This window comes from Hyperoodon ampullatus (assembly GCF_949752795.1).
Source record: "Hyperoodon ampullatus genome assembly, chromosome: 13".
Taxonomy (NCBI): Eukaryota; Metazoa; Chordata; class Mammalia; order Artiodactyla; family Ziphiidae; genus Hyperoodon; species Hyperoodon ampullatus.
The window spans coordinates 74,164,126-74,191,674 of NC_136926.1; the positions used below are offsets into that span (position 1 = coordinate 74,164,126).

The following is a 27,549-nucleotide window of genomic DNA, read 5'->3' on the forward strand; positions in this document are numbered from 1 at the left end:
CATAGGCGTTTCCCCTGGACTGTGCCCTGTGTCCAGCTGACAGCCCCAGGGGGCCAGGAGTACTTCAGGGGTAGGGGAGGCCAAGGCAGAGTCATAGGAATTTCACATTAGATGTGGGAAACACAGGCATTCAAGTTTATGCCCTTTTGTATTATAGTGCCCTTGGGTTTGTGAGAGAAATAAAAATTAACAGAAAATAAGTAACTCAATTTTTAAACATATATAAACATTAAAAACACAATCTAAGAACAGGAATAACTGACTTAAATACTACATGTCCTTGAAGATAAATAAGGATACAGATTTCAGTTGTATAGATAAACTAGGATGGAGAGTAACTACATATTTGGCTTGATATCCACCCTACCTAACACCTTTTTACATTCATCACTTGCTGCAGCTTAGATGTGCTTTGATAGAAAACAAGATTAAAGGAGTCCCCTAGAGTCTGTCATACAGAGTGAAGTAAGTCAGAGAGAGAAGAACAAATACCGTATGCTAACAAATATGTAGGGAATCTAAAAAAAAAAAAAAAGGGTCATGAAGAACCTAGGGGCAGGACAGGAATAAAGACGCAGACCTACTAGAGAATGGACTTGAGGATACGGGGAGGGGGAAGGGTAAGCTGGGATGAAGTGAGACAGTGGCATTGACATATATACACTACCAAATGTAAAATAGATAGCTAGTGGGAAGCAGCCGCATAGCACAGGGAGATCAGCTAGGTGCTTTGTGACCACCTAGAGGGGCAGGATATGGAAGGTGGGAGGGAGGGAGATGCAAGAGGGAAGAGGTAATGGGGATATATGTATATGTAGAGCTGATTCACTTTGTTACAAAGCAGAAACTAACACACCATTGTAAAGCAATTATACTCCAATAAAGATGTTTTAAAAAATAAATAAATAAAATACAATGCTAATGTCAAACCTGAAAAGAAAGAAAAAAAAAAGATTAAAGGAATCTGGTCAGAATAAGGCCAAAGCCTCATTCACTCTAGAGGAATCATTCACGTCAGTGTAGCTCAGTGGTTAAGTAACGGACCTGAGAGTAACCAACCCCAGGCTCAGCGCTCTGGCTTTTCTGCTTCCTAGCTGTGTGACTATGACCAAGTTATTTCACTTTTCTAAGCCAAAAAGGACTTATAAAATGGATAGACTAAATTAATGAAGTTGTTCCAGAATAAGTAAGATAAAATAATCATCCCTGTGTCTGGCACACTAAAAGCGCTCAAAATACTGTAGCTATTGTTGTCATAATTTTCTGAATTCAGATTTTCCTTCACCGATAGATGGGGGATTTGGACAACATTCCACTTCAGGCCTCAATAGAGAAACCCAGCTTTCATCTGTTATTATGTGTTACGGTTCAGTCTAAGATTTCATTTGAAAAAAAAAGAAGGGGTTTTTAAAGTGATAGTGTGGTGAAGTGATGAAAACCAGCACACCAACATTTTATATTTTCTGAGAGTAAAGTTAACTAGAAAGCCAGCAGTATAAAGAGACAGTATAACATAGCGCAGCAGTTGCTCTGGCTGTCATCCCACTTCCGGGTCTATCACTTATTAGTCATGTGAATGTGGGTGAGCTATTAAACCTCCCGGTGTCTCAGCTTTTACATCTGTAAGAGGGGGATGATAACATTGCCTACCTTATTATGAGATATGTGTTGTGAGGATTATGAGATAATAAAAGTAAAGGGCTTTTTTCCAACAGTGCCTGGCGTGTAGTAAGAACTATGTAGGTCGATGGCGGCAGCGGTGGTGGTCATGGTGGTGCATGTTCTAATCAGAGCCCTGTGCCAGGCAGGTGCACTGCAGCTCAACTCAAGTGGGAAAATCTTCCATTTAAACAATTATTTTCTCTGTAGGCAAAAATAAATATCTGTGACAGACTATTTTCTTAGAAATCATATTCCCAAGAAATAAAATTCCCAAAAGATCTCATTTATAAGATTGTATTTTTAACCACATTGAATTCTTTGACATTTTAAAAGAGACCTGTTTTGTCCTTCTATCCTTGAGTAATGAGGGTGGTTAATTAAACGTACAAGTAGTACTAGAGATGGAATTTTTAAAATACAGTGATTTGGTCTAGTTATTTAACATAAAAATGCTTAATCTCCTGCAGTATAATTTGTATGTAGACTTTGATACAAAATTCATATTACACTTCTCATGAATTATTCTGCAGTGGAGAAAAGGTATTTTGTTGTCAGTGCCTTAATCTCCATGATTGCAGAGCTGGGTATACAGCACTGAAACATTGGACCACACACTTAGCTTTTCCTGGATGATGGAGGCTAAACCTTCCCTTGAAGTTGCTTCTTCTCCCAAGCCAAGTCTTGCTTGAGCCAGAATGTGTTAAGTGATACATTGGGAGCAATACCCATGCTTTCTGGTTGGCTGTCTCTTAATGATATCAGTTGTAGAAATGGTACCATTTCTACTGAAAGTCAGACTCTTTCTAGAAAGGTCTCCAGATCTACCTCTGCCCTGACCAGTTTGCATTGTTAATTTAATGCAGTCAAGAAGTAATTACTGAGTTCCTGTTATGTCCCTAGCCCAGATAACGAGTATTCTGGGTGTTGAGGGAGATACAGAAAATAAAGAACATGATCTATACTCCCAGAAAATTACGGGACTTCCCTGGTGGTCCAGTGGTTAAGACTCCGAGCTTCCACTGGGGGATTTCCTCACCTATTAAATAGGTCATTTAAAGATTGTTATATGGGTTAAAATCAGATCATGTATATGAAGATGCTTTGAAAACCATGAAAATGCTACGCAAATATAAAATTCCTGTTTTTATTACGATCACTTTTATCAGAGAAACTATATCTATGTAGAACCGTAAAATGTCAATAAAGCAAATACTGTGTATGACTTTAAGTGTCAAGAGTGCTGCTGTAGGATTTCCCAGCAGGGTGAGGCTGAAGTGTGTTAGAAAACTAGAGACCAGGTGATAAGTTGCCGAGGGCTCTGAACCTGAGATAAGCCTGGAGCCTTGGTGAAGATTTGGGCAGATGGAAAGGAGATCGTGACCTGAGCAGGGTCAGGGAGGTTACAGATAAGCAAGTCTTGCTCTGGAAGCAGGAAAGAGAGAGCAGAGTCAGATTGTGAACACTTGACAGAGTATAAATTTTACTCTTTTAAAGTATACAATTCTTGGGCTTCCCTAGTGGCGCAGTGGTTGAGAGTCCGCCTGCCGATGCAGGGGACGCGGGTTCATGCCCCAGTCCAGGAAGATCCCACATGCCGTGGAATGGCCACTGAGCCTGCGCGTCCAGAGCCTGTGCTCTGCAACGGGAGAGACCACAACAGTGAGAGGCCCGCGTACCAAAAAAATAAATAAATAAATAAAGTATACAATTCTTTTCAAGTATACAGTGGTTTTTAGTATATGCACAAAGTTATGCAGTCACCTAATTCCAGAACATTTTCATCACCCCCCCAAAGAAAACCCATATCCATTAGCGGTCACCCCTCAGTCCTCCATACCCCAAACTCCTGGCAACAACAAATCACTTTCTGTCTCTGGATTTGTCTATTGAGGACATTTCATATAAATGGAATCGCTCCATGTGCGTCCTTTTGTGTCTGGCTTCTTTCACTTAGCACAGTGTAGTTAAGGTTCATCTGTGGTAGCGTTACTTTTATGGCTAATGAGTCCATTGTGTGCATATAGAACATTTTATTTATCCATTCATCAGCGGATTGGCACTTAGGCATTTTCCAGTTTGGGGATATTATGAATAGCACTGCTATGAACATTTGTGTGCATATTCTTCTGTGGACACTTGTTTTCAGTTCTCCTGGATATTTCCCTTGGAGTGGAATTGCTGGGTCATATAATTCTGAGTTTTGTTTTTTGACGAACTGCCTAACTCCAAAGTGCCTGCACTATTTGTATATTCCTGCTGGAAATAAACGAGGTTTCCAATTTCTCTACATCCTTGTCAGCATTTGTTACTGCCTTTTTGATTATAGCCATGCTAATAAGTGTGAAATGGTATCTCATTATTTTGTTTTGCCTGGTTAATGATGTTGGGCACCTTTTCATGTGCTTATTTGCCATTTGTATATTGTCTTTGGAGAAATGTTTATTCAAATCCTTTGCCCGTTTTAAAATTGGATTGTCTTTTTGTTGTTGAATTGAAGAGTTCTTTATATATTTTGGATACAAAGTGTCCTTATAGATATAGGATTCATCCTTACAAATATATATGTCCTTATAGACAGATAAGTATTTTCTCCCATTCTGTGGGTTGTCTTTTCACTTACTTGATCTTCATGGCTTAGCGAATTAAACCCACTCCCTTTGTCGTGATTTTCAAAATGCTATCTGTGCACTCTTACTTTCATTTCCAGTGATCATTTAATTCCTTGCCAGGCTAGTCTCCTTTCCATTAGCTGTCATTCCAGGCCCAAGCTTTGTTTCTGTGCATCCTGCCTGTAACGCACCTTGCTTTCTCTCTGCCTTTCCAGATCGTACCCTTTCTCTCAAGACCGTCCGTTATTGCTTCACCTTACACTGATATTCCTCTCTGCACTTTATTCATTTCATACAGGGTTGCCCTCATCACATGATATATGGTATTTAATTAGATGCCGGCTTTTCTTTAACTAATAACATGAGCATGCCTGAATGAATTGCAAGACCCTCAGGGCCAGGAACTCTGTCTTCATTTCTTTTTCATTGTCCTCACTGCCTACATGATAATATTCAGGGCTCACCTGAGGTAGAATAAACCCACACTGAATATATGGGTGTGCCCCTTTTGTCATTTTTTACCCAAAGTGATACATATGAAAGACCCCTTTTTCTCATTTAAATAGGAGTTCAAGAAAAGTAGGCAACCTGGATCCTGCCCTCTAGGGCCAAAGGAAGCAAGTTTTCTTGGCCGTTTAAAGCCACATTCTTGCTAGGGGTTAGGGCTGTAACTACAAAGAGTTAGGGGGGCCTCCCTGGTGGTGCAGTGGTTGAGAATCCGCCTGCCAATGCAGGGGACACGGGTTCGATCCCTGGTCTGGGAAGATCCCACATGCCGCGGAGCAACTAAGACTGTGGACCACAACTACTGAGCCTGTGCTCTAGAGCCCGCGAGCCACAACTGCTGAACCCACATGCTGCAACTACTGAAGCCCGCGCACCTAGAGCCCGTGCTCCACAATGAGAGAAGCCACCGCAGTGAGAAGCCCGCGCACCGCAATGAAGAGTAGCCCCCGCTCATCACAACTAGAGAAAGCTCCGTGCGCACAAAGACCCAACACAGCCAAAAATAAATAAATAAATAAATAAATTTTTTTTTAAAAAAAGAGAAAACCAAAAAAAAATCTATCTAAATGCCTTTTTACTGTTCACTAAGGAACCACATACTGATATTTTTGTTGTTGCTGTTTTTGCTTTGGTTTTGTTTTTACAACCAAAACAAACTTCTCTTCAAGAATGTGTTTAAAGTTGTTTGATACAGTTTTTAGCGTACCATTTCTCAGTAAAAAGAAAATGACTCATCTTTTTTTGGGGGGGCGGGGGGTGGAGGGTGCCTCACTGCGCAGCTTGTGGGATCTTAGTTCCCCAATCTGAAGCCACGCCCCCTGCAGTGGAAGCGCAGTCTTAACCACTGGACCGCCAGGGAAGTCCCATGACTCATCTATTGAACACTAAAACTAACCCAAATTTTAGATCATTAATTCAATAGACCATAGGTGGAACATTAATGATATTTATATCTCATAATGAAAATAAATAACAATCCATAAAATGAGCTTTCTCTGCTTAGAAAAAGCTACATTTATATTTTTATAACCCTTACTAATATTGTAAGGAAATGCTATGGAATTTCATATACTTGACACTGCAGTGGCTGTTCGTCTGAGTTGTGTTTATTCCTTCATCCAATAAATACTATACTCCTGCTGTGTGCCAGGAATGCACAGATAAATGTAAGACTGCCCTGCCCTGAAGAAGTTTCTGGTTTCACAGAGGAGACATGAGTCAGCAAAGAAGTCCTTAGCCTTTTTTTGTATTTTAACATCATGAGATAAAACTGCATTCCATATGATACCATTGGTTACAAATATATTACCTTTATGAATTAAAATACACTTCTGGATAGCATCTTGATGTTGGTTGAAAATTCAGTACTTAAATGAAGATGGTCAAAATAATTTAATACAAATTCAGTTAACACTGAGTTGTGTTTATAGTTGCACATCTCTTAAATAAGCATGCATTAATGTCTTTTTTTTCTTAAAGAGTGCTACATGTTCAGAGTGCAATTGCTCTTTTTTCTTGCTTTTCAGGACTATTATATTATGCAGGACATGGTTATGAAAACTTCGGGAACAGCTTTATGGTCCCTGTTGATGCTCCAAATCCATATAGGTCTGAAAATTGCCTGTGTGTACAAAATATACTGAAATTGATGCAAGAAAAAGAAACCGGACTCAATGTGTTCCTGTTAGACATGTGCAGGAAAAGGTAAACTGTCCATTCTTTATATACTGAAGCTCGTTGGTCAGTTAAATATCAACCTTGACAAGTTAAATCTGAAGGCAAACCTCTGCATGGTAGGAATCACTTAAGTTTGTGAATTTTAGGTTATAGACAGAAACTGATGAAGAAGAAAACTAGAGGAAAATATATTTTCTCTGTGTGTTTTACTTTTTCCTGTCTGCTCTAGAACAAAAGGGAATGGGTATTTTCTCATAATAGAAAAGATACAGGGACTTCCCTGGTGGCACAGTGGTTAAGAATCCACCTGCCAGTGCAGGGGACACGGTTTCCAGCCCTGGTCCGAGAAGATCCCACATGCCACGGAGCACCTAAGCCCGTGCGCCACAACTACTGAGCCTGCTCTCTAGAGCCCGCGAGCCACAACTACTGAGCCTGTGTGCCATAACTACTGAAGCTCGCACGACTAGAGCCCATGCTCCGCAACAAGAGAAGCCACTGAAATGAGAAGCCCACACACCACAACGAAGAGTAGCTCCCGCTCACCACCAACTAGAGAAAGCCTGCATGCAGCAACAAAGACCCAACGCAGCCAAAAATAAATAATATAAATTAAAATTAAAATTAAAAAAAAAAAGAAAACATACAGCTCTTCAGCCTGCCTTTAGAACGTTTCTAACAATCCCTGCAGCTGTTCCTCCAGGAATTAGCAGAGACACCATGCATGGAGTGAGGGCCTCTAGTTAGTCATGGTATTGCAGACAGAGAAAGTTTAGCTGAAGCAGATGTTTGAAGATTTGGATCCCATTTGTCTGCCATTGTGTTACTAAGGAGTGGAGCCAATGATGATTCTACTCAGATTTAGTGTTTTGCTTGCTCAGCTTTTACCAATCAAAATCCAATGGCCAAATTCAAACGTAAGTCCAGTTTTAAAGCTAACAAGAAAAAAGGTGTGAGTCTCTTCTGTCTCAATAGTTTAGGAGCCCTGGATTACTTTTGGTAAATATGTAGCTAATAAGATAAAGGAATTTGAACCTATATATATATATATATATTTTTTTTTTTTTTTTTTTTTGCGGTACATGGACCTCTCACTGTTGTAGCCACTCCCTTTGCGGAGCACAGGCTCCGGATGCGCAGGCTCAGAGGCCATGGCTTACAGGCCTAGCCGCTCCACGGCATGTGGGATCTTCCCGGACCGGGGCACGAACCCATGTCCTCTGCATCGGCAGGCGGACTCAACCACTGCACCACCAGGGAAGCCCTGAACCTATAATTTTAAGTTATGTGTAATAGGATAGTATCATGTTTATTATTTATGTTCTTTTAAGAATGCTGTTTTAACTTTTCATATTTATATCTGTCCTTCTCCTCTCCTACCTTTTAAATAGAAATGACTACGATGATACCATCCCAATCTTGGACGCACTAAAAGTCACTGCCAATATTGTGTTTGGATATGCCACGTAAGAAACTTTTATGTTTATGTTGAGGATTCCTTCATTCTTTGATGACTTCTTTTTGATTGTGAATTAGAAGCCTAGAAATATCCATAGCCATCTAGGCATAAATTTGCCTCGATATTCTTGATAGAAATTTTTAAATAATTGACTTCAGCACTTCATAGCTTGGCATCTTCTTTTTACTAAGCACCAAAGCACTTAGTTCTTGCTTAAAGATTAACTCTTTAATTGGGATGCCATGAGAGAGGCAGGGGAGTACATGAGGCTCAGCAGTTTTTGCAGAAGCCTCACGCGGCAAGTGTTTGCTTTTTTAAAAAATGTCTTTTTTCAGGTGTCAAGGAGCAGAAGCCTTTGAAATACAGCATTCTGGGTTGGCAAATGGAATCTTCATGAAATTTTTAAAAGATAGATTGTTAGAAGAAAAGAAAATAACTGTGTTACTGGATGAAGTTGCAGAAGGTAAAATAAAAACTAAAGAGAAAGCTACTCAGGGTTCTCTGTTGGGTCATTATTTTATTCCTATTGTTACTGTGCAGATTTGGAGTTCGTATTTATCTTATAAGACAGTTTTTTTATATAATGTTCACAACACTCAGGTTTCCCTCCTTCCTTCCCTATTGGCTTAGCTACATGCATCTGTGCAGTATTACTTGAAGTACAAGTCTGACCCCAGACATGGTTGTGAAATAAATGAAGTTTAATCCTCAGAGCTCTTCACCTTGTCTCTATGCTTAGTGCCTGATGCTGCCCAGTCTGCTTATTTGCAAAAAAAAAAAAAAAAAAATTGTCTAATGAGCATCCTCTTTCAGGATCAGACAGATAAACTTTACAGAAATGCTGAGACCCTATGGGGAAAAGCTGGGTTCTTTTTTTTTTTTTTTTTTTTTCTTGATGAACTTAGTAGTTTTAAAATTCTGCTTTAAGGACAGGATCCTAGAGGTCTAACACCATGTCTTCCATTCCCTTCTATTCCTTCCTTCCCTGCCTGGCATAATGCTGTGCTCGTGTCAGGTGTTGAATAATCACGTTACAGCCATAGATTGACATGTGTTTTTTGAAATGCCATTTTACAAGTCATATCAAAAAGAAGGCAGTTCTTTTACAAACTGGCTCACTAGCAAATGGAGTTTCATGGATGTTCCAAAGACGGCAGCTTGAGTGTATGGTATCTGAGTGTTTCACAACCTGCTGTTAGTCACATTCGTTTATTTTCATGTTTTTGTCGGTGTAGATCCCTTAGCTGGATCACTTAACTACTTTCCCCTTTAATGTAGACAGTCAGAGCTTTGGCCCTCCTTCTTCAACCAAAGAAGTTCTGCTTTTATCTGTTTTACATATTGTGTGGGCTTCTATTTAAGTTCTCATTTGAAGACAAAGTTCTGGTGCTTAAAAAAAAAAAAATTAAAGCCTTTGGAGTATGTCAGTTATTTTCAAAGTGAGATCTGTGAAGGTGCTCCAGAGACTAAAATGTTTTATTCTAATTTTAGTCTTTAAGATATATTAACTATCTTAAAACTTAGTAAAAAGCACCAGTTCACCCACATATGATATATACTTTGTTGTTATGGCAATGAATGGCATCCCAGTATGTGCTATGAGTTTATATTTGAACTTCTGGATTATATTTTTATTTTATTATATATTTGAACTTTGGATCTTCTGGATAACTTAAAAATATTCAGAAAAAAAGTAAGTATTCAAAGATCATAGACCAAATAGTTAAGGCAGAAAAACTACCTTTCCAGTTTCAATTGTGTACCCATGAAACAAAATATGAAATAAGCTGATTGCTGTTACAAGGCTCCAGTTTTTCATCTGTGACCCCGGATTTTGATTTTTGTACTCCAGATAGCATTATCGTTAAGTTGCTTGAACTTGCAAAATAAATTCTTTCCTATCTAGTTTTGGCAGTATGGCATTTAAGGAACCCAAAAACCATCTTACTATATAAAACTCCAAGACCTGCTAGAAAAAATTATTTAATTAGTATTTCATTTTTAATGGTGTAAGTCCCTTAGAACATACTTCTGACAGTTTTTATTGTGAAATTAGTTGTTCAACATGAATATCAGACCTTGACAGTAATCTACATCCAATTATATGTTCCCTCTCTCTCTTTCCTTGCCCCCCTTACATGGTAACCATCATTCTAAGTCTTGTTTATCATTCCCTTGATTTGCTTCTTACAGTTTTAATTGAGTTTATATTATGTCTGCAAGAAGTATGTATATTTTAATTTTAGTTGTTTTTAATTTTATCAAAAGATATTATGCTGTGTATTTGGGACTTGAAGTTTTTCAGTTAATGTTATATTGCTAAGAGTAATCCATATTGTTGCATGGCTGTGGTTCATTCATTTTGACTGTATTATAATAATCTACTGTGCAAACATACTAGTTTTTTCAGCTGCTCTCCTGTTGAGCATGAGTTACATCCCAGTTTTCGCTATCGTGAACAGTACCGTTGTAACAATCTCTTATATGTCTCCTGGAGTGTGTATGCAAGATTTTCTTTGGGGTATAAATCTAGTATTTGGAATTACTGGATCGTGGGGTATGTCAGTATTCGATTTTAAGAAATAATGCCAAACCGTTTTGCAAAGTGGTTGCACCAATCTACACTTACCCTCTTCCCCGTAATATACAAGAGGTCGTGTAAATCCGCACATCACTTCATATGTCAGACTTTTTTATTTTTGCCAATCAGATGTGTTAAATACTATCTCGTTGTGGTTTTGATTTGGGTTTCCCTGATTGTTAGTGATATTGAACATGTTTTTAAGGGCAATACGTATGTCTTCTTATGAAAATCTGCTCGTGTCCTCGGTCCATTTTTCTATTGTGGTGTTTTTGCTTTTCTTACTGATTTAGAGGAATTCTGATATGTTCTTGATGTCGCACTAGCTAGGACCTCTGAGACACTGTTGAGTGAAAGTAGTAGTGGTAGACATTCTTGCCTCATTTCTGATTTTAAACGGAATGCTTCTAATATTTTCACATTTAGAATCAATGAATTTAAATCCAACGTGATAATCTTTTTCCTTCAACTAGAAAATTTAGTTCAACTACATTTACCGTAGGCTTTTCGTATCTGTTTTAGCCATTTAATTTATTTGGCTCATTCTTCCTTTTTCATCTTTTAAAAAACTGATTTCTATATCTTCTCTCCTACAACAATATAATTTTATATATGCTCACGACCCTTAGGCTCCCCCCCAACCCCCAATATGTTGATATAACTTAGTTCTCAACTGTTTGATATATTCCTCCCTCCCATTCTGTGTGTGTGTGTGTGTGTGTGTGTGTGTGTTTATATAATAATCATATATATAAAATCACACTCTCTCTCTCTCTCTCTCTGACCTTACTATTGGTGAAAGAAAAACATTTGGAATCTCTTTGTGAGCAAAAGGGATAAAGTCTTAGAGTTTTATGTCTGTTTTTCCCAGATAAGTCACTACTTTCCCAAGACAGATATTAATTTATTTTTATTAATGTATACAGAAATGGGATACATTTATTGTAATGTATTCATATAAAAGAATATCTGGTTTTATAAATTTAAAGAGATTTGTTCCTATTCCTAAGTCTCTAAATTATGTTGAATGAAAATAGTATTACAAAAATATGTGTGTAACATTTTTGTTAAGCACAAAATCTAAAACGTTCGCACGTACTATTTACCAATATCTACATGAGTGAAAATTAAAATCTGCCTAAGAATATACAGAGTCCTTTGGCTACTTTGAGTTGGGGGAGGACAGTGATGGTGCTTTAACATATTGGTAGTTTTAACACATTATTTCCTTTTTTAAAAATAAGTCTTAGGTAGGTAAGACAGCATGATATTTTAACTTGCTCATAGCTGTGTCATCATTTATTATGAGAATGTATTTGTTTATCATGTTGAGAATGGATTTCTCAACAGAGTATAGACATAAAATTATGACTGCCCATACAGTAAAGAAATATACTTTCAGCTCTTTGTGAATTTCAAGGCTTAAAATATTGGGGATTCATTAATAGAATTATAGAAGATAAAAGCTAGAAAGGGGCCTTTAGAAGTGAGCTGGTCCAGTATTTTTACCTGTTTGCTCACTGCTATATCCCTAGCACCTGGAACCATGCCTAGCACATAGTAGGTGCTTGGTAAATATCTGTTGAGTGAATAAGTGATATTGAGGATATAGCGTGATTTGTAGGAGAGTTCTTGGTCTAAATGAAAGGATGTGGTCTTAAAACTTACATTCACTTCTTATCTTTTAGATATGGGTAAATGTCACCTTACCAAAGGCAAACAGGCTCTAGAGATTCGAAGTAGCTTATCTGAAAAGAGAGCACTTACTGACCCAATCCAGGGAACAGCACATTCTGCAGAATCTCTGGTGCGGAATCTCCAGTGGGCCAAGGCACATGGTACAGTAAAGTCTATTTCCTATGAGCTATTTCTATATAATATGTTTATATAAAATCGTAAAGTGTTTTTCCTTCTGAATATACAGCTTTCCTCCGAATTTTGTAAGGAAAATATTTTAGTCTAGTGAGTAAACCCAAGACTAAGCAAAGGTTTCAGTTATAGATATTACACTGATTTATTTGATGTTGGAAATATTAAATTAACCCATTATTTTCACCTTTGATAAAATTAAAATGATCATTCTTAAATTCTATCTTTAAAACTATTTTCAAGGGGGAAGGCGACGGGTCTGCAGCTGGGGGTAGGGCGGCCACGCGCCGAGCGGGCACCGCGGAGGGGGAGGCCGGGGACTGGGCCGGCGCGGGACGGCCGGGCGGCCGTGACCTTGGGCGGCGCAGTGGTCTGCGGACGGCGCACAGCTGGCGTCCTCTCCCGCCGGGGCTCCCTCAGGCCCCGCTGCGGCCCTGGGCTGCCTGCACCGGCCAGGCCGGTCCCCCAGGCTCAGTTGCCGGTTCTGGACGGCATTGAAAATGCCTCGTGTAAAAGCAGCTCAAGCTGGAAGACAGGGCCCTGCAAAGAGACGTCTTGCAGAACATTTTGCAGCCGGGGAGATAATCACTGACATGAACAGAAAGGAATGGAAACTGGGATCACCCATTGGCCAAGGAGGCTTTGGTTGTATATATCTTGCTGATGTGAATTCTTCAAAATCGGTGGGCAGCGATGCACCCTGTGTTGTAAAAGTGGAACCCAGTGACAATGGACCTCTTTTTACTGAATTAAAGTTCTACCAGCGAGCTGCCAAACCAGAACAAATTCAGAAATGGATTCGTACCCATAACCTGAAGTACTTGGGTGTCCCTAAGTATTGGGGGTCTGGTCTACATGACAAAAATGGAAAAAGTTACAGGTTTATGATAATGGATCGCTTTGGGAGTGACCTTCAGAAAATATATGAAGCAAATGCCAAAAGGTTTTCTCGGAAAACTGTCTTGCAGCTAAGCTTAAGAATTCTGGATATTCTGGAATATATTCATGAGCATGAGTACGTACACGGAGATATCAAGGCCTCAAATCTTCTTCTCAGCTACAAGAATCCTGACCAGGTGTACTTGGTAGATTATGGCCTTGCTTATCGGTACTGCCCAGAAGGAATTCATAAAGAATACAAAGAAGACCCCAAAAAATGTCACGATGGCACGATTGAATTCACCAGCATCGATGCGCACAACGGTGTGGCCCCATCAAGACGTGGTGACTTGGAAATCCTTGGTTATTGCATGATCCAGTGGCTTAGTGGCCATCTTCCTTGGGAGGATAATTTGAAAGATCCCAACTATGTTAGAGATTCCAAAATTAGATACAGAGAAAATATCGCAGGTTTGATGGACAAATGTTTTCCTGAGAAGAACAAGCCAGATGAAATTGCTAAGTACATGGAAACAGTGAAGTTACTGGATTATGCCGAAAAACCTCTTTATCAAAAGTTACGAGATATTCTTTTGCAAGGACTGAAAGCTATAGGAAGTAAGGAGGACAGCAAGCTGGACCTCAGTGTCGTGGAGAACGGAAGTTTGAAAGCAAAGACAATAACAAAGAAGAGAAAGAAAGAAATAGACCAGAGCACACAACCTGGTGTTGAAGATATGGAATGCTCAGATACACAGGCAGAAGAGGCCATACAAACCCGTTCGAAAACCAGGAAGAGAGTCCAGAAGTAAATCAAATATTGTGAACCAGTTTTTCTTTTCTTCCTTTCATTTGACTCTTTCCTCCTTTCATTTCACTTTTTCCTCTTTTTCTGTATTAAGTGTTTTATTTTCATGTGAGTCTTGTGGAGTGGGAGAAACAATGAAGTACCTATGTCTTTGAAAAGCAGACTCTTTTTTATTAAATACTTTGTAGAATTTACTCAAGCCTAATTTATAAAATTTCACAGTATTAAGGTTATACCCTTTAAGCTGTCCCATGCTGTGTGTTTGAGGTTCTGGGGTACATATAAGAAATATTACTATGACATGCACTTTTCTAATCGTTGTATATTTCCTAGAGTGTATAAACTGTTTGGCAAACTCCTTACTTTTAAGGAAATACACAACTTAAAATAAAGGTCTCTTTTTGCTTGATACAAATACACAATTTGTTGTGGGCATAAAAAAAAAAAAAAAAAAAAAACTATTTTCAAGGGCTTCCCTGGTGGTGCAGTGGTTGAGAGTCCGCCTGCTGATGCAGGGGACACGGGTTCGTGCCCCAGTCCGGGAAGATCTCACATGCCGCGGAGCGGCTGGGCCCGTGAGCCATGGCCGCTGAGCCTGCGCGTCCGGAGCCTGTGCTCCGCAACGGGAGAGGCCACAACAGTGAGAGGCCCGCGTACCTCAAAAAAAAACACAACTATTTTCAATTTGTCTAACATACAATCCCTTAGATTCTCCTATATTGTGAGATGTTGAAATGTGCCATTTCAAAAATCAGACAGTCCCCTACTTGATAAACATGTTATCTGTAAAATGGGGACAAGAAGTAGTGCTTACTTGATAGGGTTGTTGATATTGAATGAAATCACATGTAAAGACACAAACGTGATGGTCAGCAAATACTGAATGCTTATAAATATTACTGAGCATAACTGAGCATTGTCTCCTGGACATTTGAATCCGTGGGTGGGTGAGCAAGAGAAAGAAGGTGAGGCAGAAATCATCTGCAACTTAATCACCTCTGGTAATTCTATGTGATTTAGTGAAAAAGTAAGTTTAAATTATTGGCTGAAATAATGGTTGGTTGAATCTTCTATGAATCCCAAATATCTATGCTGTGGATACATTATTAAGTGATAACTGAAAATTAACTGTATTTGTATTTGTTGAACTCCTATATAATGTCTTTTTTTTCGTAACAGTCTGTTCTCTAAGATATATTTTTGGTAAATTAACACATTGAAGCACATTAAAATGCAAAATGCCATAAATATATTATCTTGGCATTCCAGATAATTGGATAAGTAGTTAAAATTCTTTTTCTTTAAAAAAGCTCTAAAACAACAACAAAAATCACAGTTAAGAGCAACCGTAAACAAAACCTTCCATAAAATGAAATTAAAAGGTCAAATAGGGACTTCCATGGTGGCGCAGTGGTTAAGAATCCTCCTGCCAATGCAGGGGACACGAGTTCGAGCCCTGGTCTGGGAAGATCCCACATGCCACGGAGCAACTAAGCTCATGCGCCACAACTACTGAGCCCGCATGCCACAACTACTGAAGCCCGCGTGCCTAGAGCCCGTGCTCCGCAACAAAGAGAAGCCACTGCAACGAGAAGCCCGCGCACCGCAACGAAGAGTAACCCCACTCGCCGCAACTAGAGAAAGCCCATGCTCAGCAACAAAGACCCAACACAGCCAAAAATAAATAAGTAAATTCATTAAAAAAAAAAAAAGCAGAATTGTTAAAGATGAAGCATAATGTCACTGAGTAGTTTATTTAAAAGTATTTTCATGAAGAGTAAGGAAACAGTGAAAATATATCTACAATTGTATGTATACTTTTGATTACCACTATAAAAATTATGTATGCAGAGGGACAAGAGCTGTAAGAAAATAGAAAACAAAAGATACTTCCTTGACCAGTAGAATATTGCACTCTTTTTTTTAAGTGTGTGTGTGTCTTTAAACAATGTTAGTTGTATAACATTTTTAAGCAGCAAAAATAGCTCTAATTGTATTTTGCCTCATAAAGAATATTTGTTTGCCACTTAACATCAGAAAACTTATGAAGCATTCTTTAAATATTTATAAATTGTTTTTTCAGAACTTCCAGAAAGTATGTGTCTCAAATTTCAATGTGGTGTTCAGATTCAATTAGGATTTGCAGCTGAGTTTTCCAACGTCATGATAATCTATACAAGTATAGTCCACAAACCACCTGATATACTAATGTGCGATGCCTATGTTACCGATTTTCCACTTGTAAGTCTTTTTCTTCTATTTAAAATATAATGATATATCCTTACAACTAAGTTTTTGAAAACTTAAAAGTTGATAAATGTAAAGGCAATATATATATATATTACACTTAAAAAAATATTCGCATCATGATAGTCGTAATATTTAAAAATTGCCAAAATACCTTAAATATGTTAAGTTTAGGAATGTCTGAAGTTCACCCAGAAAAGAAGGCTTTAATTTCCCTTACCCTAAATAGGATATCAAATATGAAGGAATAAAATGTGCTATACATATGTCCAGAATAACTTCCTTTTAAAAACGTTTCCAAAAAAGTTACTACAACAGTGTAAGTCATATTTGCCAAGCTATAGTAGTATATTGGAAGAATAGAAACCTAGTTCTTTCCAAAACATTTATTTCGTATTGGCCTAAGGAAGCCACTAAACAATATCCCTCTTTCCTACATAGTTGTAGTAAATTGAGACGTAAGCACGGAGTAAGGGAAACAATCCAAAACATCTCCTTTGCTTCTGATAAAGCCTTCATGGAGGACATTTGCTCAGTGTGACCCCCAGAATTAGACAGGTCTGTGCACCAGTCCCGGCAGCTCTGGACCAGGGTTGGCCCCCGGGCACCGGGCAGGCGGAGCCTGAGGGCTGCTCTCTATAGAGTCACAGAGTAGATCCCCTGCTCTCGACAGCCGTTGCCTCTAAAAGAAAAAAGGGGAAAGCTGCCTTTGGCATGTCTACTTATTCCTCTTAAACATACAAATCACATAAATCCCCCTGCACCTTCCCAAAAGTGATGAATAAGGAAGGAGAGAATCCAGGAATCAAACACTAATGGGGCTCGAACTTAAAAGGAAACTTGAGGACACTTAGAAGTGTTTGTAGGAATAGTTTGAAAGTAACTGTCCTTTCAGAGCTCACTTCTTAAGTGTATCGGTGAGGAATTTAGAATTTACTCTAGAATGTTATTTTCATTGCATCTCTAGCCCTAGGTAAGGGATTACCTACTCTGACCACAGTTCATCAGAGAGCAGTACCTGTTAAGATGTTTTATGGTCAGATGATGTTGTGACTTCCATTGATTTCATTAATAACATTTGCTGATTTTCACAGGACCTAGATATTGATCCAAAAGATGCAAATAAAGGGACGCCCGAAGAAACTGGGAGCTATTTAGTATCAAAGGATCTCCCCAAGCATTGCCTCTATACTAGACTCAGCTCACTGCAAAAATTAAAGGTTATTACTTTTCCTGTCTATAACTACTAAGGGAAAACTTTATGAAAGTGAAAATGCATTTTTGCCTGTGAACCTTGAATTGGTCCATAGATGTGCTGCCACTTTGCGTATTAAGTTGAGGTAGAGTGAACGGGTGGCTGTGCAGCAAGTCTCAGTGACCTTCTGCATGTTGTATTCTGTCCCTGATAACGGCCTGAGGATTTGTGTGTGAGGATGCAAGTAATTACCCTCCACGGTGTTAAAAAGTTAGAGACAAAAAGCATAGTCTACTAAATATAAATATCTTAGCATTTTCAGTTAAGCATTTCCTATTTCTGACTTTCTACAAAACGTAACAAATTAGAATTGGAATTTATTTTGATCTCTTTTCATCTCTCATTGACCTTAAATCAGAAACTACATGGTACATGGTCTATAGGGTTGAGCTTTCTAATAGAACCAAATTCTTGCCAACCTGAGTTTTTATTTACAGCCAAAACTTGGGGAATGAAGTGAGCACTATTGACAGTCATGGGAGGACAGTCATAAACCTGCTGTCGCCCCGTTCATGGCTAATCTACTTACACTCTCCTTGTATCTTTGAACTTCTGTCCATTATCTGATTCAATTATACTTCTCCACCTATGATTGTGATTATTCTGTAGTATTTTTAAAACAGCTAAACAAAATTTTGACCTAGATGCAAAGCCAGTTATTGTTTCATTAAAAGATAATTCCCCATCTCCAGTAATAGGGAAAGATAGTTTCCCAAGCCCCACTGCTTGGAAAATACCTTTTCCCTGTTCATCAGGAATACAATACCAGATCTCTATGATTTTGACTATACTAATTCAAAGTATTGAATGAGGGAAAAGGAAGCTAATTCTAGCCGGCCTTTCTTAGTATAGGGAATGTGTAAAGGATACCTTGAGGGTCTGGAACCTGGGAAACAGGAGTGAGACTGGGTTTTTGTTGTTGTTGTTTGGTTTTGTCTGTATGTATGTGTGTGAATGCGAGTCTAAGATTGATATACTTTCAGGGTTGATGAAGATAACAAACCTTTTCTTTTCGTTTTCAGGAACATCTAGTCTTCACAGTGTGTTTATCATATCAGTACTCAGGATTGGAAGATACTGTAGAGGAAAAGCAGGAAGTGAATGTCGGAAAACCTCTCATCGCTAAACTAGACATTCACCGAGGCTCCGGAAGGAAGACTTGCTTCCAAACTTGTGTTATGTGTAACAGCCCTTACCAGAGCTCAACAGCCGTGTCCGTGGGAGCTGGCCATTATCGTTCATCTCAAGACTCATTCTGTGGTGTTTACCATTCACATCTTAGTAACTCAAGTAATGTGATGCCATCAGATAGTTGTCGTTGCAGCCGGACTGCAGATGCATTTATTTCAAGTCATCATACCCACCATTATTCATGTCAGTTTGGCAGAAGCAATGTGCCAGTAGAGACAACTGATGAAATACCATTCGGTTTCTCTGATGGGCTCAGAATTTCTGAAAAGTGACCTTTTTTGTTTTTGAAAGTTATCATAATTAATAGATGTCTCATCCAACAGTACTTAACATAAAGTGAGGTATTGGGGAAAAGCAAATATATATACGTGTGGAAAGAAAAAATTAGTAACAGCTGTTTCATGGTAAACTCAGGACTTTGAGATACTGGAATTATATTATTTAACTACGGACTTCCTCTTTTAAGATTCTGTGAATTGGTTGATTTGTTCTGTAAGTATGAAGTATGGATGTGTATATGTTTATGTGTATATAACAAAAATGTTTTCATTTTGACCACTCTGAAGTAAGAACAGTGGGAATGGCATTACTGTGGAATAAGTCGTTGTATTTTTAGAGCCAGAAAATGTACCTTGGTGATCATCAGGCTTAACCTAATTTTAACAGTGGGAGAAACAGACTGAGGCATCTTGTTTAAGTTAGAGCTGAGACCTCCAGGCTTCTATTCCAGTGTTTATTCCACTACACACTGCCTTCCTGACAGGTTCTGAGACAGGTAGTATTTTGGTAGATAGATTTAAAGATATATAAATATGGATATCTGTATATAATCTAGAAATGTATGAACTTTAGTTTGTGATTATAGGACTTTGCTGCAAATGCCAGTTAAGAGGTTTGTATATAAATCTTATGTATAACAGGCTGAAATTTCTTAAGGTCATGAAAGCACGTGAGAAGTGACAAGATGTTTGTCTATGTTAAAGCCCTAGACAGCAGGATAATTTTGCTACTGGATGACCTTGGTAGCTGTTTACCTGAATCTTACAAATATTGGACATGTCTTCCTTAATAAGGTGTATTTTCTCATTTTACTGGCCTTAGGAGACAGTCACCTTTGGTTCTACCTAAAAGCAAGTTTAAAAAGCAGCTGGCAATAAAAAGGTTGAATTAGTAATTTTAAAACATCCCACAAAGAAAATCCCAGGCCCAGATGTCTTCACTGCTGTAGTCTACCAGACATTTTTTAAAGAAGTAGCACCAATCCTTTGCAAACTTCTTCCAAAAATAGGAGAACACTTCCCAACTCAATCTTTTGAGTCCAGTATTACCCTAATACAAAACCAGAGACATTGCAAGAAAACTACAGAGCAGTATCTATTATGACTATAGACACAAAAAATCATCAACAAAATACTAGCAAAATATAAAAAGGGTCATACACCATGACCAAGTGAAATTTATCCCAGGAATGCAAGGTGGGTTTAACATCCAAAATTAAACATAATGTGTAAATTATCTTGTTATTCACAATAGTTATATTCTATAATGTCACTATGAATACTGAATTAGTGAATACAGAGCCATTGCTCCTAGGGGAAATGTGTGTGTTTTACACATATACGTATCTCAAATAGACTGTAACCTTAAATCCTAAAAACAATTTATCCTGGTAGAGTCTATTTATTTTATAAGAGACAAAATGAGGTTCAGAAGTATTAAGTGACTTGCCTGAGGCCACCCAACTAATGGGCCAGACTTGGGATTCAGACCCATCCAACTGGCCCCAGAGCCAGAGCTTCTTGCACTATACTGCCTTTCCCCATGCCTTCTCCATCCTCTGGTCATCTCTGCAGGAGAGCTGAAACAAAAAGGCAAAGCATTGCCTTGTTTGACCTCAGCTGAGAACTTGCACCTCAAGGAACTCAGTTTTTTTCACCAGTCTGCACATGTCCATGAATGGTCATAAAAGTGCTGCAAGTATTGACTTTAGGGTTATAAATAAATTTTAAATAAGTAAATTGGCAAATTTACAAACACAGAATTATGAATGAGGATCATGTCCCTAAAGATCAAAATTACCACATTGTCTTAATGTATACAGAAAAAGCATTTGATAAAATTCAGCACCCTTTCATGATAAAAATACTCAAGAAACTAGAAATAAAAGGGGAACGTCCTCAGGATGATAAAGGGCATCTACCAAAAAACCACACCTACTTAAACATCATACTTAATGGTGACAGACTGAATACTGACTGCTTTCCCCCTAAGATCAGAAATAAGGATTTTCATTCTCACCACTTCTATTCAACACTGTACTTGAGGCAGTAGCCAGGGCAATTAGGTAAGAAAAAGAAAGGGCAACCATATTGGAAAAGAAGTAAGACTATATGTATTCAGAGATGACATGATCTTGTTGTATATAGAAAATTGTAAGGAATTCATTTCAAAACTAATGAGTTCAACAGGTTGCAGGATAGATACAAAGATCATACAAAAATCAGTTTTATTTCTATACTAGCAATGGACGTTCTAAAATTGAGATTTTTTTTACTCCTGTTTATAATAGCGTTAGATGAATAAAACAAAACTACAGAACATTGTTGAAAGAAATTAAAGAAGATGTAAATAAATGGAAAGACATCTTTGTTGGTGGATTGGAAGACTTAACACTGTTTAGATGGCAATGCTCCCCAAATTGGTCTACAGATTCAATGCAATTCCCATTAAAATTCCAGCTGGCTTTTTTACAGAAATTGATAAGCTGATAAAATTCACATGGAAATGCAAGAAACCCACAATACCCAAAATAATCTTGAAAGAGAACAAAGTGGGAAGATTCACACTTAACCAATTTTAAAACTTATTACAAAGCTATAGTAATCAAAACAGGATAGATATTACAAAGGAATATAAAATATAACAGTCCAGAAATAAACCCATACATTTTATGATCAATTGATATTTGGTATGGGTGCCAATACCATTCAGTGAGGAAGAGTAGTCTTTTCAACAAATGATCCAAGGACAACTGGATAGCCACATGCTATCCAGTGGCTATCCCTGGATAGCCACTTATGGTATAAGGAAGGCTATCCCTTCCTTATTCCATACACAAATTTTAACTCAAAATGGATCATACACCTAAATAAGAGCTAAAACTATAAAACTCTTACAGGAAAACATAGAAGTAAATCTTTGTGACCTTGGGCTAACCAACAGCTTCTTAGATACAGCACCAAAAGTACAAACAAGGGGAAAAAAATAAATTGGACTTAATCAAAATGAACTTTTGTGCTTTAAAGGACACCATCAAGAAAGGAAAAAGACAACCCACAGAATGAGAGAAAATTTTTGAAAATCACATCTGATAAGGGGTTTGTATCTGGAATATATAAAGAAACCATAACTCATAATAATGAGCCTTTTATATGCTAGTCCTTAATTATGGTTTCTGTGAAGCAGTAACCAATGGACTTTCTGTAATGATGGAAATCTTGTATATCTTCACTCTCCAATATGATACCTTCTAGTCCCGTGTGGTCACTGAGGAGTTGCAATATAGCTGGTGTGAGGAACTTTTTTTAAATTTTGGTTTTAATTTAAATAGCTACATATAGTTAGGGGCTTCCATATTCAACTGCACAGCTGTAGAGAATGGGGCTAGAAGTTAGGTAGGGTAAAGGGACTTTTTTCCTTTCACTTTATATTTTTCTGTATATTTGAATTTTTAAACCAAGCATGTATTTATAATTTTAAAACATTAAAAAAATAAGAATGGTGCATTTTTTCCATCTTTTCCATCAGCCATGCTTTTATTTTACTTGCATCTCTCACACCAATTGCTTTGTAATCTTAGCATAGGATTTTTTTTATATACATCAGTGGAATTTAGGAAAGGTAACCTATCCATACCAATAACAATGTAAGGAAGAGATTAGGAGAGTAAAGTCTCACTAAATCCAAAGCTAGTACTTGATTCTGAAGAAGGTATTTTCTGGAAAGTAACTTTAAAAATTATAAAAATTATAAGTTACATGTTTTCTAATAAAAGAAAAATCAAACCTCAATACATGGGATCATTTGAATGTAAAACATTAAAGTGTTGTTCATCCAGAGGTGAACAGGTAAATAGAGGTATAGCCTTAGGAAAGAAAGTCTTTAAAGAATACTGAAAAGGGGCATTTAGACCTTTTGTTTTTCCTTGATCTCCAAATCTAACTTGCACATGAAGCAACAATGAAGTGGTCTCAGTAATCACAATTTTTTTCAACTCGTCAAACTCAAGAAATTCAATTATGTATCCATAGCTCAGATAACTGATATATTGACACATAGATCTGCACAAGTTCAGTGTCAGGATGAGATCTGATTTTTTTTTTTTTAAGGCCCAATAAATTTTAAGTTGTTTCCTGTTGTTTAAACGTTCCCCTGGTATTTGTATGCTGTTGCTTTCAACTACCAACTGTTGCTAAAAACTCAGGATTTACACATTACTTTCATGTATTTCAACCTGTTTTTCTAGCTTAACATTGTGAATTTTTTTTTTTTTTTTGTGGTACGTGGGCCTCTCACTGTTGTGGCCTCTCCCATTGCGGAGCACAGGCTCCAGACACGCAGGCTCAGCGGCCATGGCTCACGGGCCCAGCCGCACCGCGGCACGTGGGATCCTCCCGGACCGGGGCACGAACCCATGTCCCCTGCATCGGCAGGCGGACTCTCAACCACTGCGCCACCAGGGAAGCCCAACATTGTGAATTTTATCCAGGTCCAACCACAATAAGTTTTCAATACTTGCCCTTGAATTATATGACATATTTATCATATTGATAAGCTGTTAGTAAAGAAAAATATACCCAGAAATAATGTTTGTATAAATGTAATTTTTTTTTCTGTTTGACAGCATTAAAAATATTTCAGCAGACACAAAGTTTGGCTTTACTAAAGTCTGAGTCCGCTCCAAGTGGTGTGACTTAAAGTGTGTTATTGATCTTGTGTATGCTTTTTCTATTTCTTTATCTGTAAAACAGGGATGATGATATAATATCATAGGGCTTATAATACTTTACAGGGTTGGCAATACTCAAGAAATTCCTGTAAAGTGCCAGCTTTTTGAAAAGGATCATCATTCTCCAAATCTGGCATTCTCAAAATCATACCAGTCCCTACACAGGGCGTAGTATTTGTTATTAAGGTACTTCCTACAATGCACTTTTCATAGTATTGGCAATGCATGTTGGCTTCTAAAGTAAGTTGCAACTGAATTTTGTTCACTCCAAATTCACTTTTCAAAAAGTATGGAAATTGAACGTCCCCAGCCGTTAATGTTACATAAAGTACTTTACACACAAAAACAATTTGATTAGCAGTGTTTCTAATTGGTGGGATTGTCTTTGCTTACCTGTATTTTCCAGTTTTTATACAGAGAACAACTATAGTTGTAAAACATATTGTTTAGGGGGCTTCCCTGGTGGCGCAGTGGTTGAGAGTCCGCCTGCCGATGCAGGGGATGCGGGTTCATGCCCTGGTCCGGGAAGATCCCACATGCCGCTGAGCGGCTGGGCCCGTGAGCCATGGCCGCTGAGCCTGCGCATCTGGAGCCTGTGCTCCGCAACAGGAGAGGCCACAGTGGTGAGAGGCCTGCGTACCACAAAAAAAATAAAATATATTGTTTAATATTGAGCATCAATAAATGTTTTTGAACACAATTTTTCATAAATGCAATCAAGTTTAAAAATGCAAAGGCTCTCATCTAGGGGTTTTTTTGGTAAGTTTATTTAGTTTTCACTGCATTGGGTCTTTGTTACTGCACACGGGCTTTCTCTAGTTGCAGCGAGCAGGGGCTACTCTTTGTTGGGGTGCGTGCGCAGGCTTCTCATTGCAGTGGCTTCTCTTGTTGCAGAGCACAGGCTCTAAGTGCTCGGGCTTCAGTAGTTGTGGCACACGGGCTTAGCTGCTGTGCAGCATGTGGAATCTTCCCGGACCAGGGCTCAAACCTGTGTCCCCTGCATTGGCAGGCAGATTCTTAACCACTGCGCCACCAGGGAAGTTCTCTCATGTGGTTTTTGATGTCATGAGTAATTCATACATAGGTGCTTTTTTAAATTTTAAAATTGAGATGTTTCCAAACTCAAGAGAAAAGTTGCAAAACTAATAAAGAATTCCCATATTTCCATCACCCTGATTCTCTAAATACTAACATTTTCCCATATTGTATCATTTTTTCTCAAATGTATATGTTTGTATGTATATCTATATACATATATGTATGACATTTTTTCCTGAGCTGTTCGAAAGCAACCCTTTAGCCCCTACGTAAATACTTAGGTGTGTATTGCCTAAAAAGAAAATTCTTGGTAACACACTGTCAAGATGACACTTAGGATTCCAGAACCTCCCTCTGCTGTGGCCTGACCGCCAGGAACCGAGGGCTTATCTTGTTTGTCTCCCTTCCCTCAGGGATCACCGTCCTGTGCTCCTTGTCCAGTAACTAAAAACTACTGTTACTTGTATTTTGTCTGGTATTCTGGTTGTTTAAGATGGGACAGTACCTCCAGGCCTTATCATTCCATCATGGCTAAGTGAACATTTGCAAGTAATTTTTAAAACTAATCACATATTCAAAAATACTTTTGGATGAGTTTGCATATATTGCAAGAAAATATTACCAAACCAGGGTTCGTTGCTCAAAGCACAGCAAGTCAACCCTGAAACACCAAGGTCTGCAGCAGAGAAAGGGTTTCTTCACAAGGCAACCAAGCAAGGAGACGGGAGAACTAATCTCAAATCTGCCTCCTGGAAGGCAAGGGGCTTTTTGGGATAAAACTGAGGGAGAGTGGGGAAAGGTGATCTGAGACAAGAAAAAGGTGAGGTAGTCGTCATTCTGTGCAGGTGCAACTAGGCTTCTTCACAGGAAGAGTGTTGAGAAAATGGTAGCACCAGCACGATCAGAGGGTAGAGTTCTCGGCTCTCTGATGTCAAAAGGTCACCAAGAGGACATTCACACACGCGCAACTGGAGGGTCAGTGGCCCTAACCAGTCTTAAGCGGCTCGAGAGAGTACAGTTCCAGGAGGGCACAGTTACCCAGCCGGCTGTAACAGTTACCCGATTAGATTCAGAGACAGCTTCTTCAGCAGGAGACGCAAAGTTCCCTGGACAGTGAGATCCATGAGGGGAGGACAGGGTTAGTCTTACTCCTCGTGGTGCAAGGCACATCGTAGGTGCTCAAAAATAGGTCAAAGGAGTGGACATCCAACCAGTCTGTTCTTGGTCCCGTGTCCCTTTGCCAACAGCGGCAGGAAGGGTTTGTCCATCCCCTCAGAGTCTGGTTCTCGTCTAACTCTATCGAGACACTGATCTACCCGCTACCCTGCCCGAGGTCCTGTGCTTTGGTTAATGTGTCCTTGCCACTAAACTAACTCTTCTTCACCGCTAATGACTTGGTGCTGTTGGCCTCAATCTTTGGATTGAAATGGAAGCCACCTGTCCTCTTTTGAGAAGAAGTGTCTCTTGTTTTATCTATGAGCAAATGAGGTTCCCAATACAAACCCCAAAGAAGACATCAGCGTGGTTGTACCATGGGCACCAGGCACTGAAGGTGGGGGGAAAGGGTTGTGAATTTACAACATGCAACCAAAGGGTTAAGTTTAAACACCTGTACTTTGAAGATGGAGGCAGTCAGAGGCAGGGGGGGCATGGGAAGGGCAGATGCAGATTAGAAGTTCAGGAGCCTCTCTTGATGGAGCCGTCAGAAAGCAGCTTTCCCCTTGTAGACAGAAAAAGAATGGTTCACAAAGAAGCCTCTGGAAAGCTGAAGGTATTGGGGGAAGAGGTTAAAAACAAGAAAGAAAATGTCTAGGACTCACCGATTTGGAACTAAGAAGGCAACAACATGCTGAGCTGGTATTTGTACTTGTGGTGAAGATTCACACATAGGACTTCTTGTACGCGTGAGCAAACGCATTCCCTTCATGCTTCTTCTCTGGCACTGATCACGTCTTCCTCAGAAGCTCCCAGTCAGGTAGTGGTTTGGGGGATGAGTAGAGAACAGTTCTCTCTCACTAAGCAGCCTCTGGTAGGTGGGTGGGGACTGGCTAGGCCCCGAGTCCCAGGAGGGAAGCAGGGAAACAGCTCCCGGCCTCACGGTCTCCCTCGGTTTGTTCTAACCCAACCCCGAGGTTAGGAGAACTCGAGCTGGGATTACGTGCCCCCATGAGCCCCAACTCCGTCAGCCCTTTTGTCCCAGCATCTGAGGGCCGGGTCCCCTAGTGCACATCCTCACACACTGCCGATTTCTGATTATGCAGGTAAGACCCTAAGAAGAAAGGACCTTAGAAAACTCAAAGCCTGACTTTAAAGATTACTGCCCTGCTTAAATGAAAATAAAGCCAAACACCTGTTTTTTATGTTTGCTTACCTCCGTACAACTCTAATCACCATCCGCATCTCATCCCCAAGGCACCCTCCTCCCCCAAGTCCCGAGATGCTTTGGAAGAAGATTGAGGCAGAAGTGGACAAGAATGTTTTCTGGTAATTCCCTGTACACACCGTTGGCAACTAGGGCTTTTTCCTAGGACTTCGGAAATAAATTACTACAAACTGGTTAACTTAAAACAACACATTCTCAGTTCTGGAGGCCAGAAGTCTGAAATCAGGGTGTCCCCGGGGCCACACCCTATTTTGGGCTCTAGGAAATTATCTTTCCTTATCTTTTGACCTCAACTACTAATATCTGCAAAGACCTTAGCCCCTCTCACGTTCTGAGGTTCCAAGTGCATATGAACTTGGGGGACGCCTTTCAATCC

The 27,549-nt window shown here is 39.1% G+C and overlaps 2 protein-coding genes across 3 annotated transcripts in view; both read left to right on the forward strand.

Moving 5' to 3' along the window:
• Nucleotides 1–19,016, forward strand: part of MALT1 (MALT1 paracaspase) — a gene marked incomplete at both ends in the record, with an annotated part of 60,246 nt that extends 41,230 nt beyond the window's left edge. For both annotated transcript variants that reach the window (XM_079717255.1, XM_079717256.1), the window contains 7 exons: nucleotides 6,305–6,482; nucleotides 7,847–7,921; nucleotides 8,250–8,377; nucleotides 12,184–12,333; nucleotides 16,135–16,292; nucleotides 17,393–17,518; nucleotides 18,576–19,016. In XM_079717255.1, the coding sequence (XP_079573381.1) occupies nucleotides 6,305–6,482; nucleotides 7,847–7,921; nucleotides 8,250–8,377; nucleotides 12,184–12,333; nucleotides 16,135–16,292; nucleotides 17,393–17,518; nucleotides 18,576–19,016 (1,256 nt within the window). The remainder of the gene's footprint in view (nucleotides 1–6,304; nucleotides 6,483–7,846; nucleotides 7,922–8,249; nucleotides 8,378–12,183; nucleotides 12,334–16,134; nucleotides 16,293–17,392; nucleotides 17,519–18,575) is intronic.
• LOC307061786 (serine/threonine-protein kinase VRK1) lies at nucleotides 12,865–14,104 on the forward strand (the record flags this gene model as incomplete). The annotated part of the gene is made up of 1 exon (XM_079717087.1): nucleotides 12,865–14,104. One exon carries the CDS (start codon nucleotides 12,865–12,867, stop codon nucleotides 14,053–14,055), a length of 1,191 nt encoding a protein of 396 aa, XP_079573213.1. The 3' UTR covers nucleotides 14,056–14,104.
• Nucleotides 19,017–27,549: the final 8,533 nt, after the last annotated feature.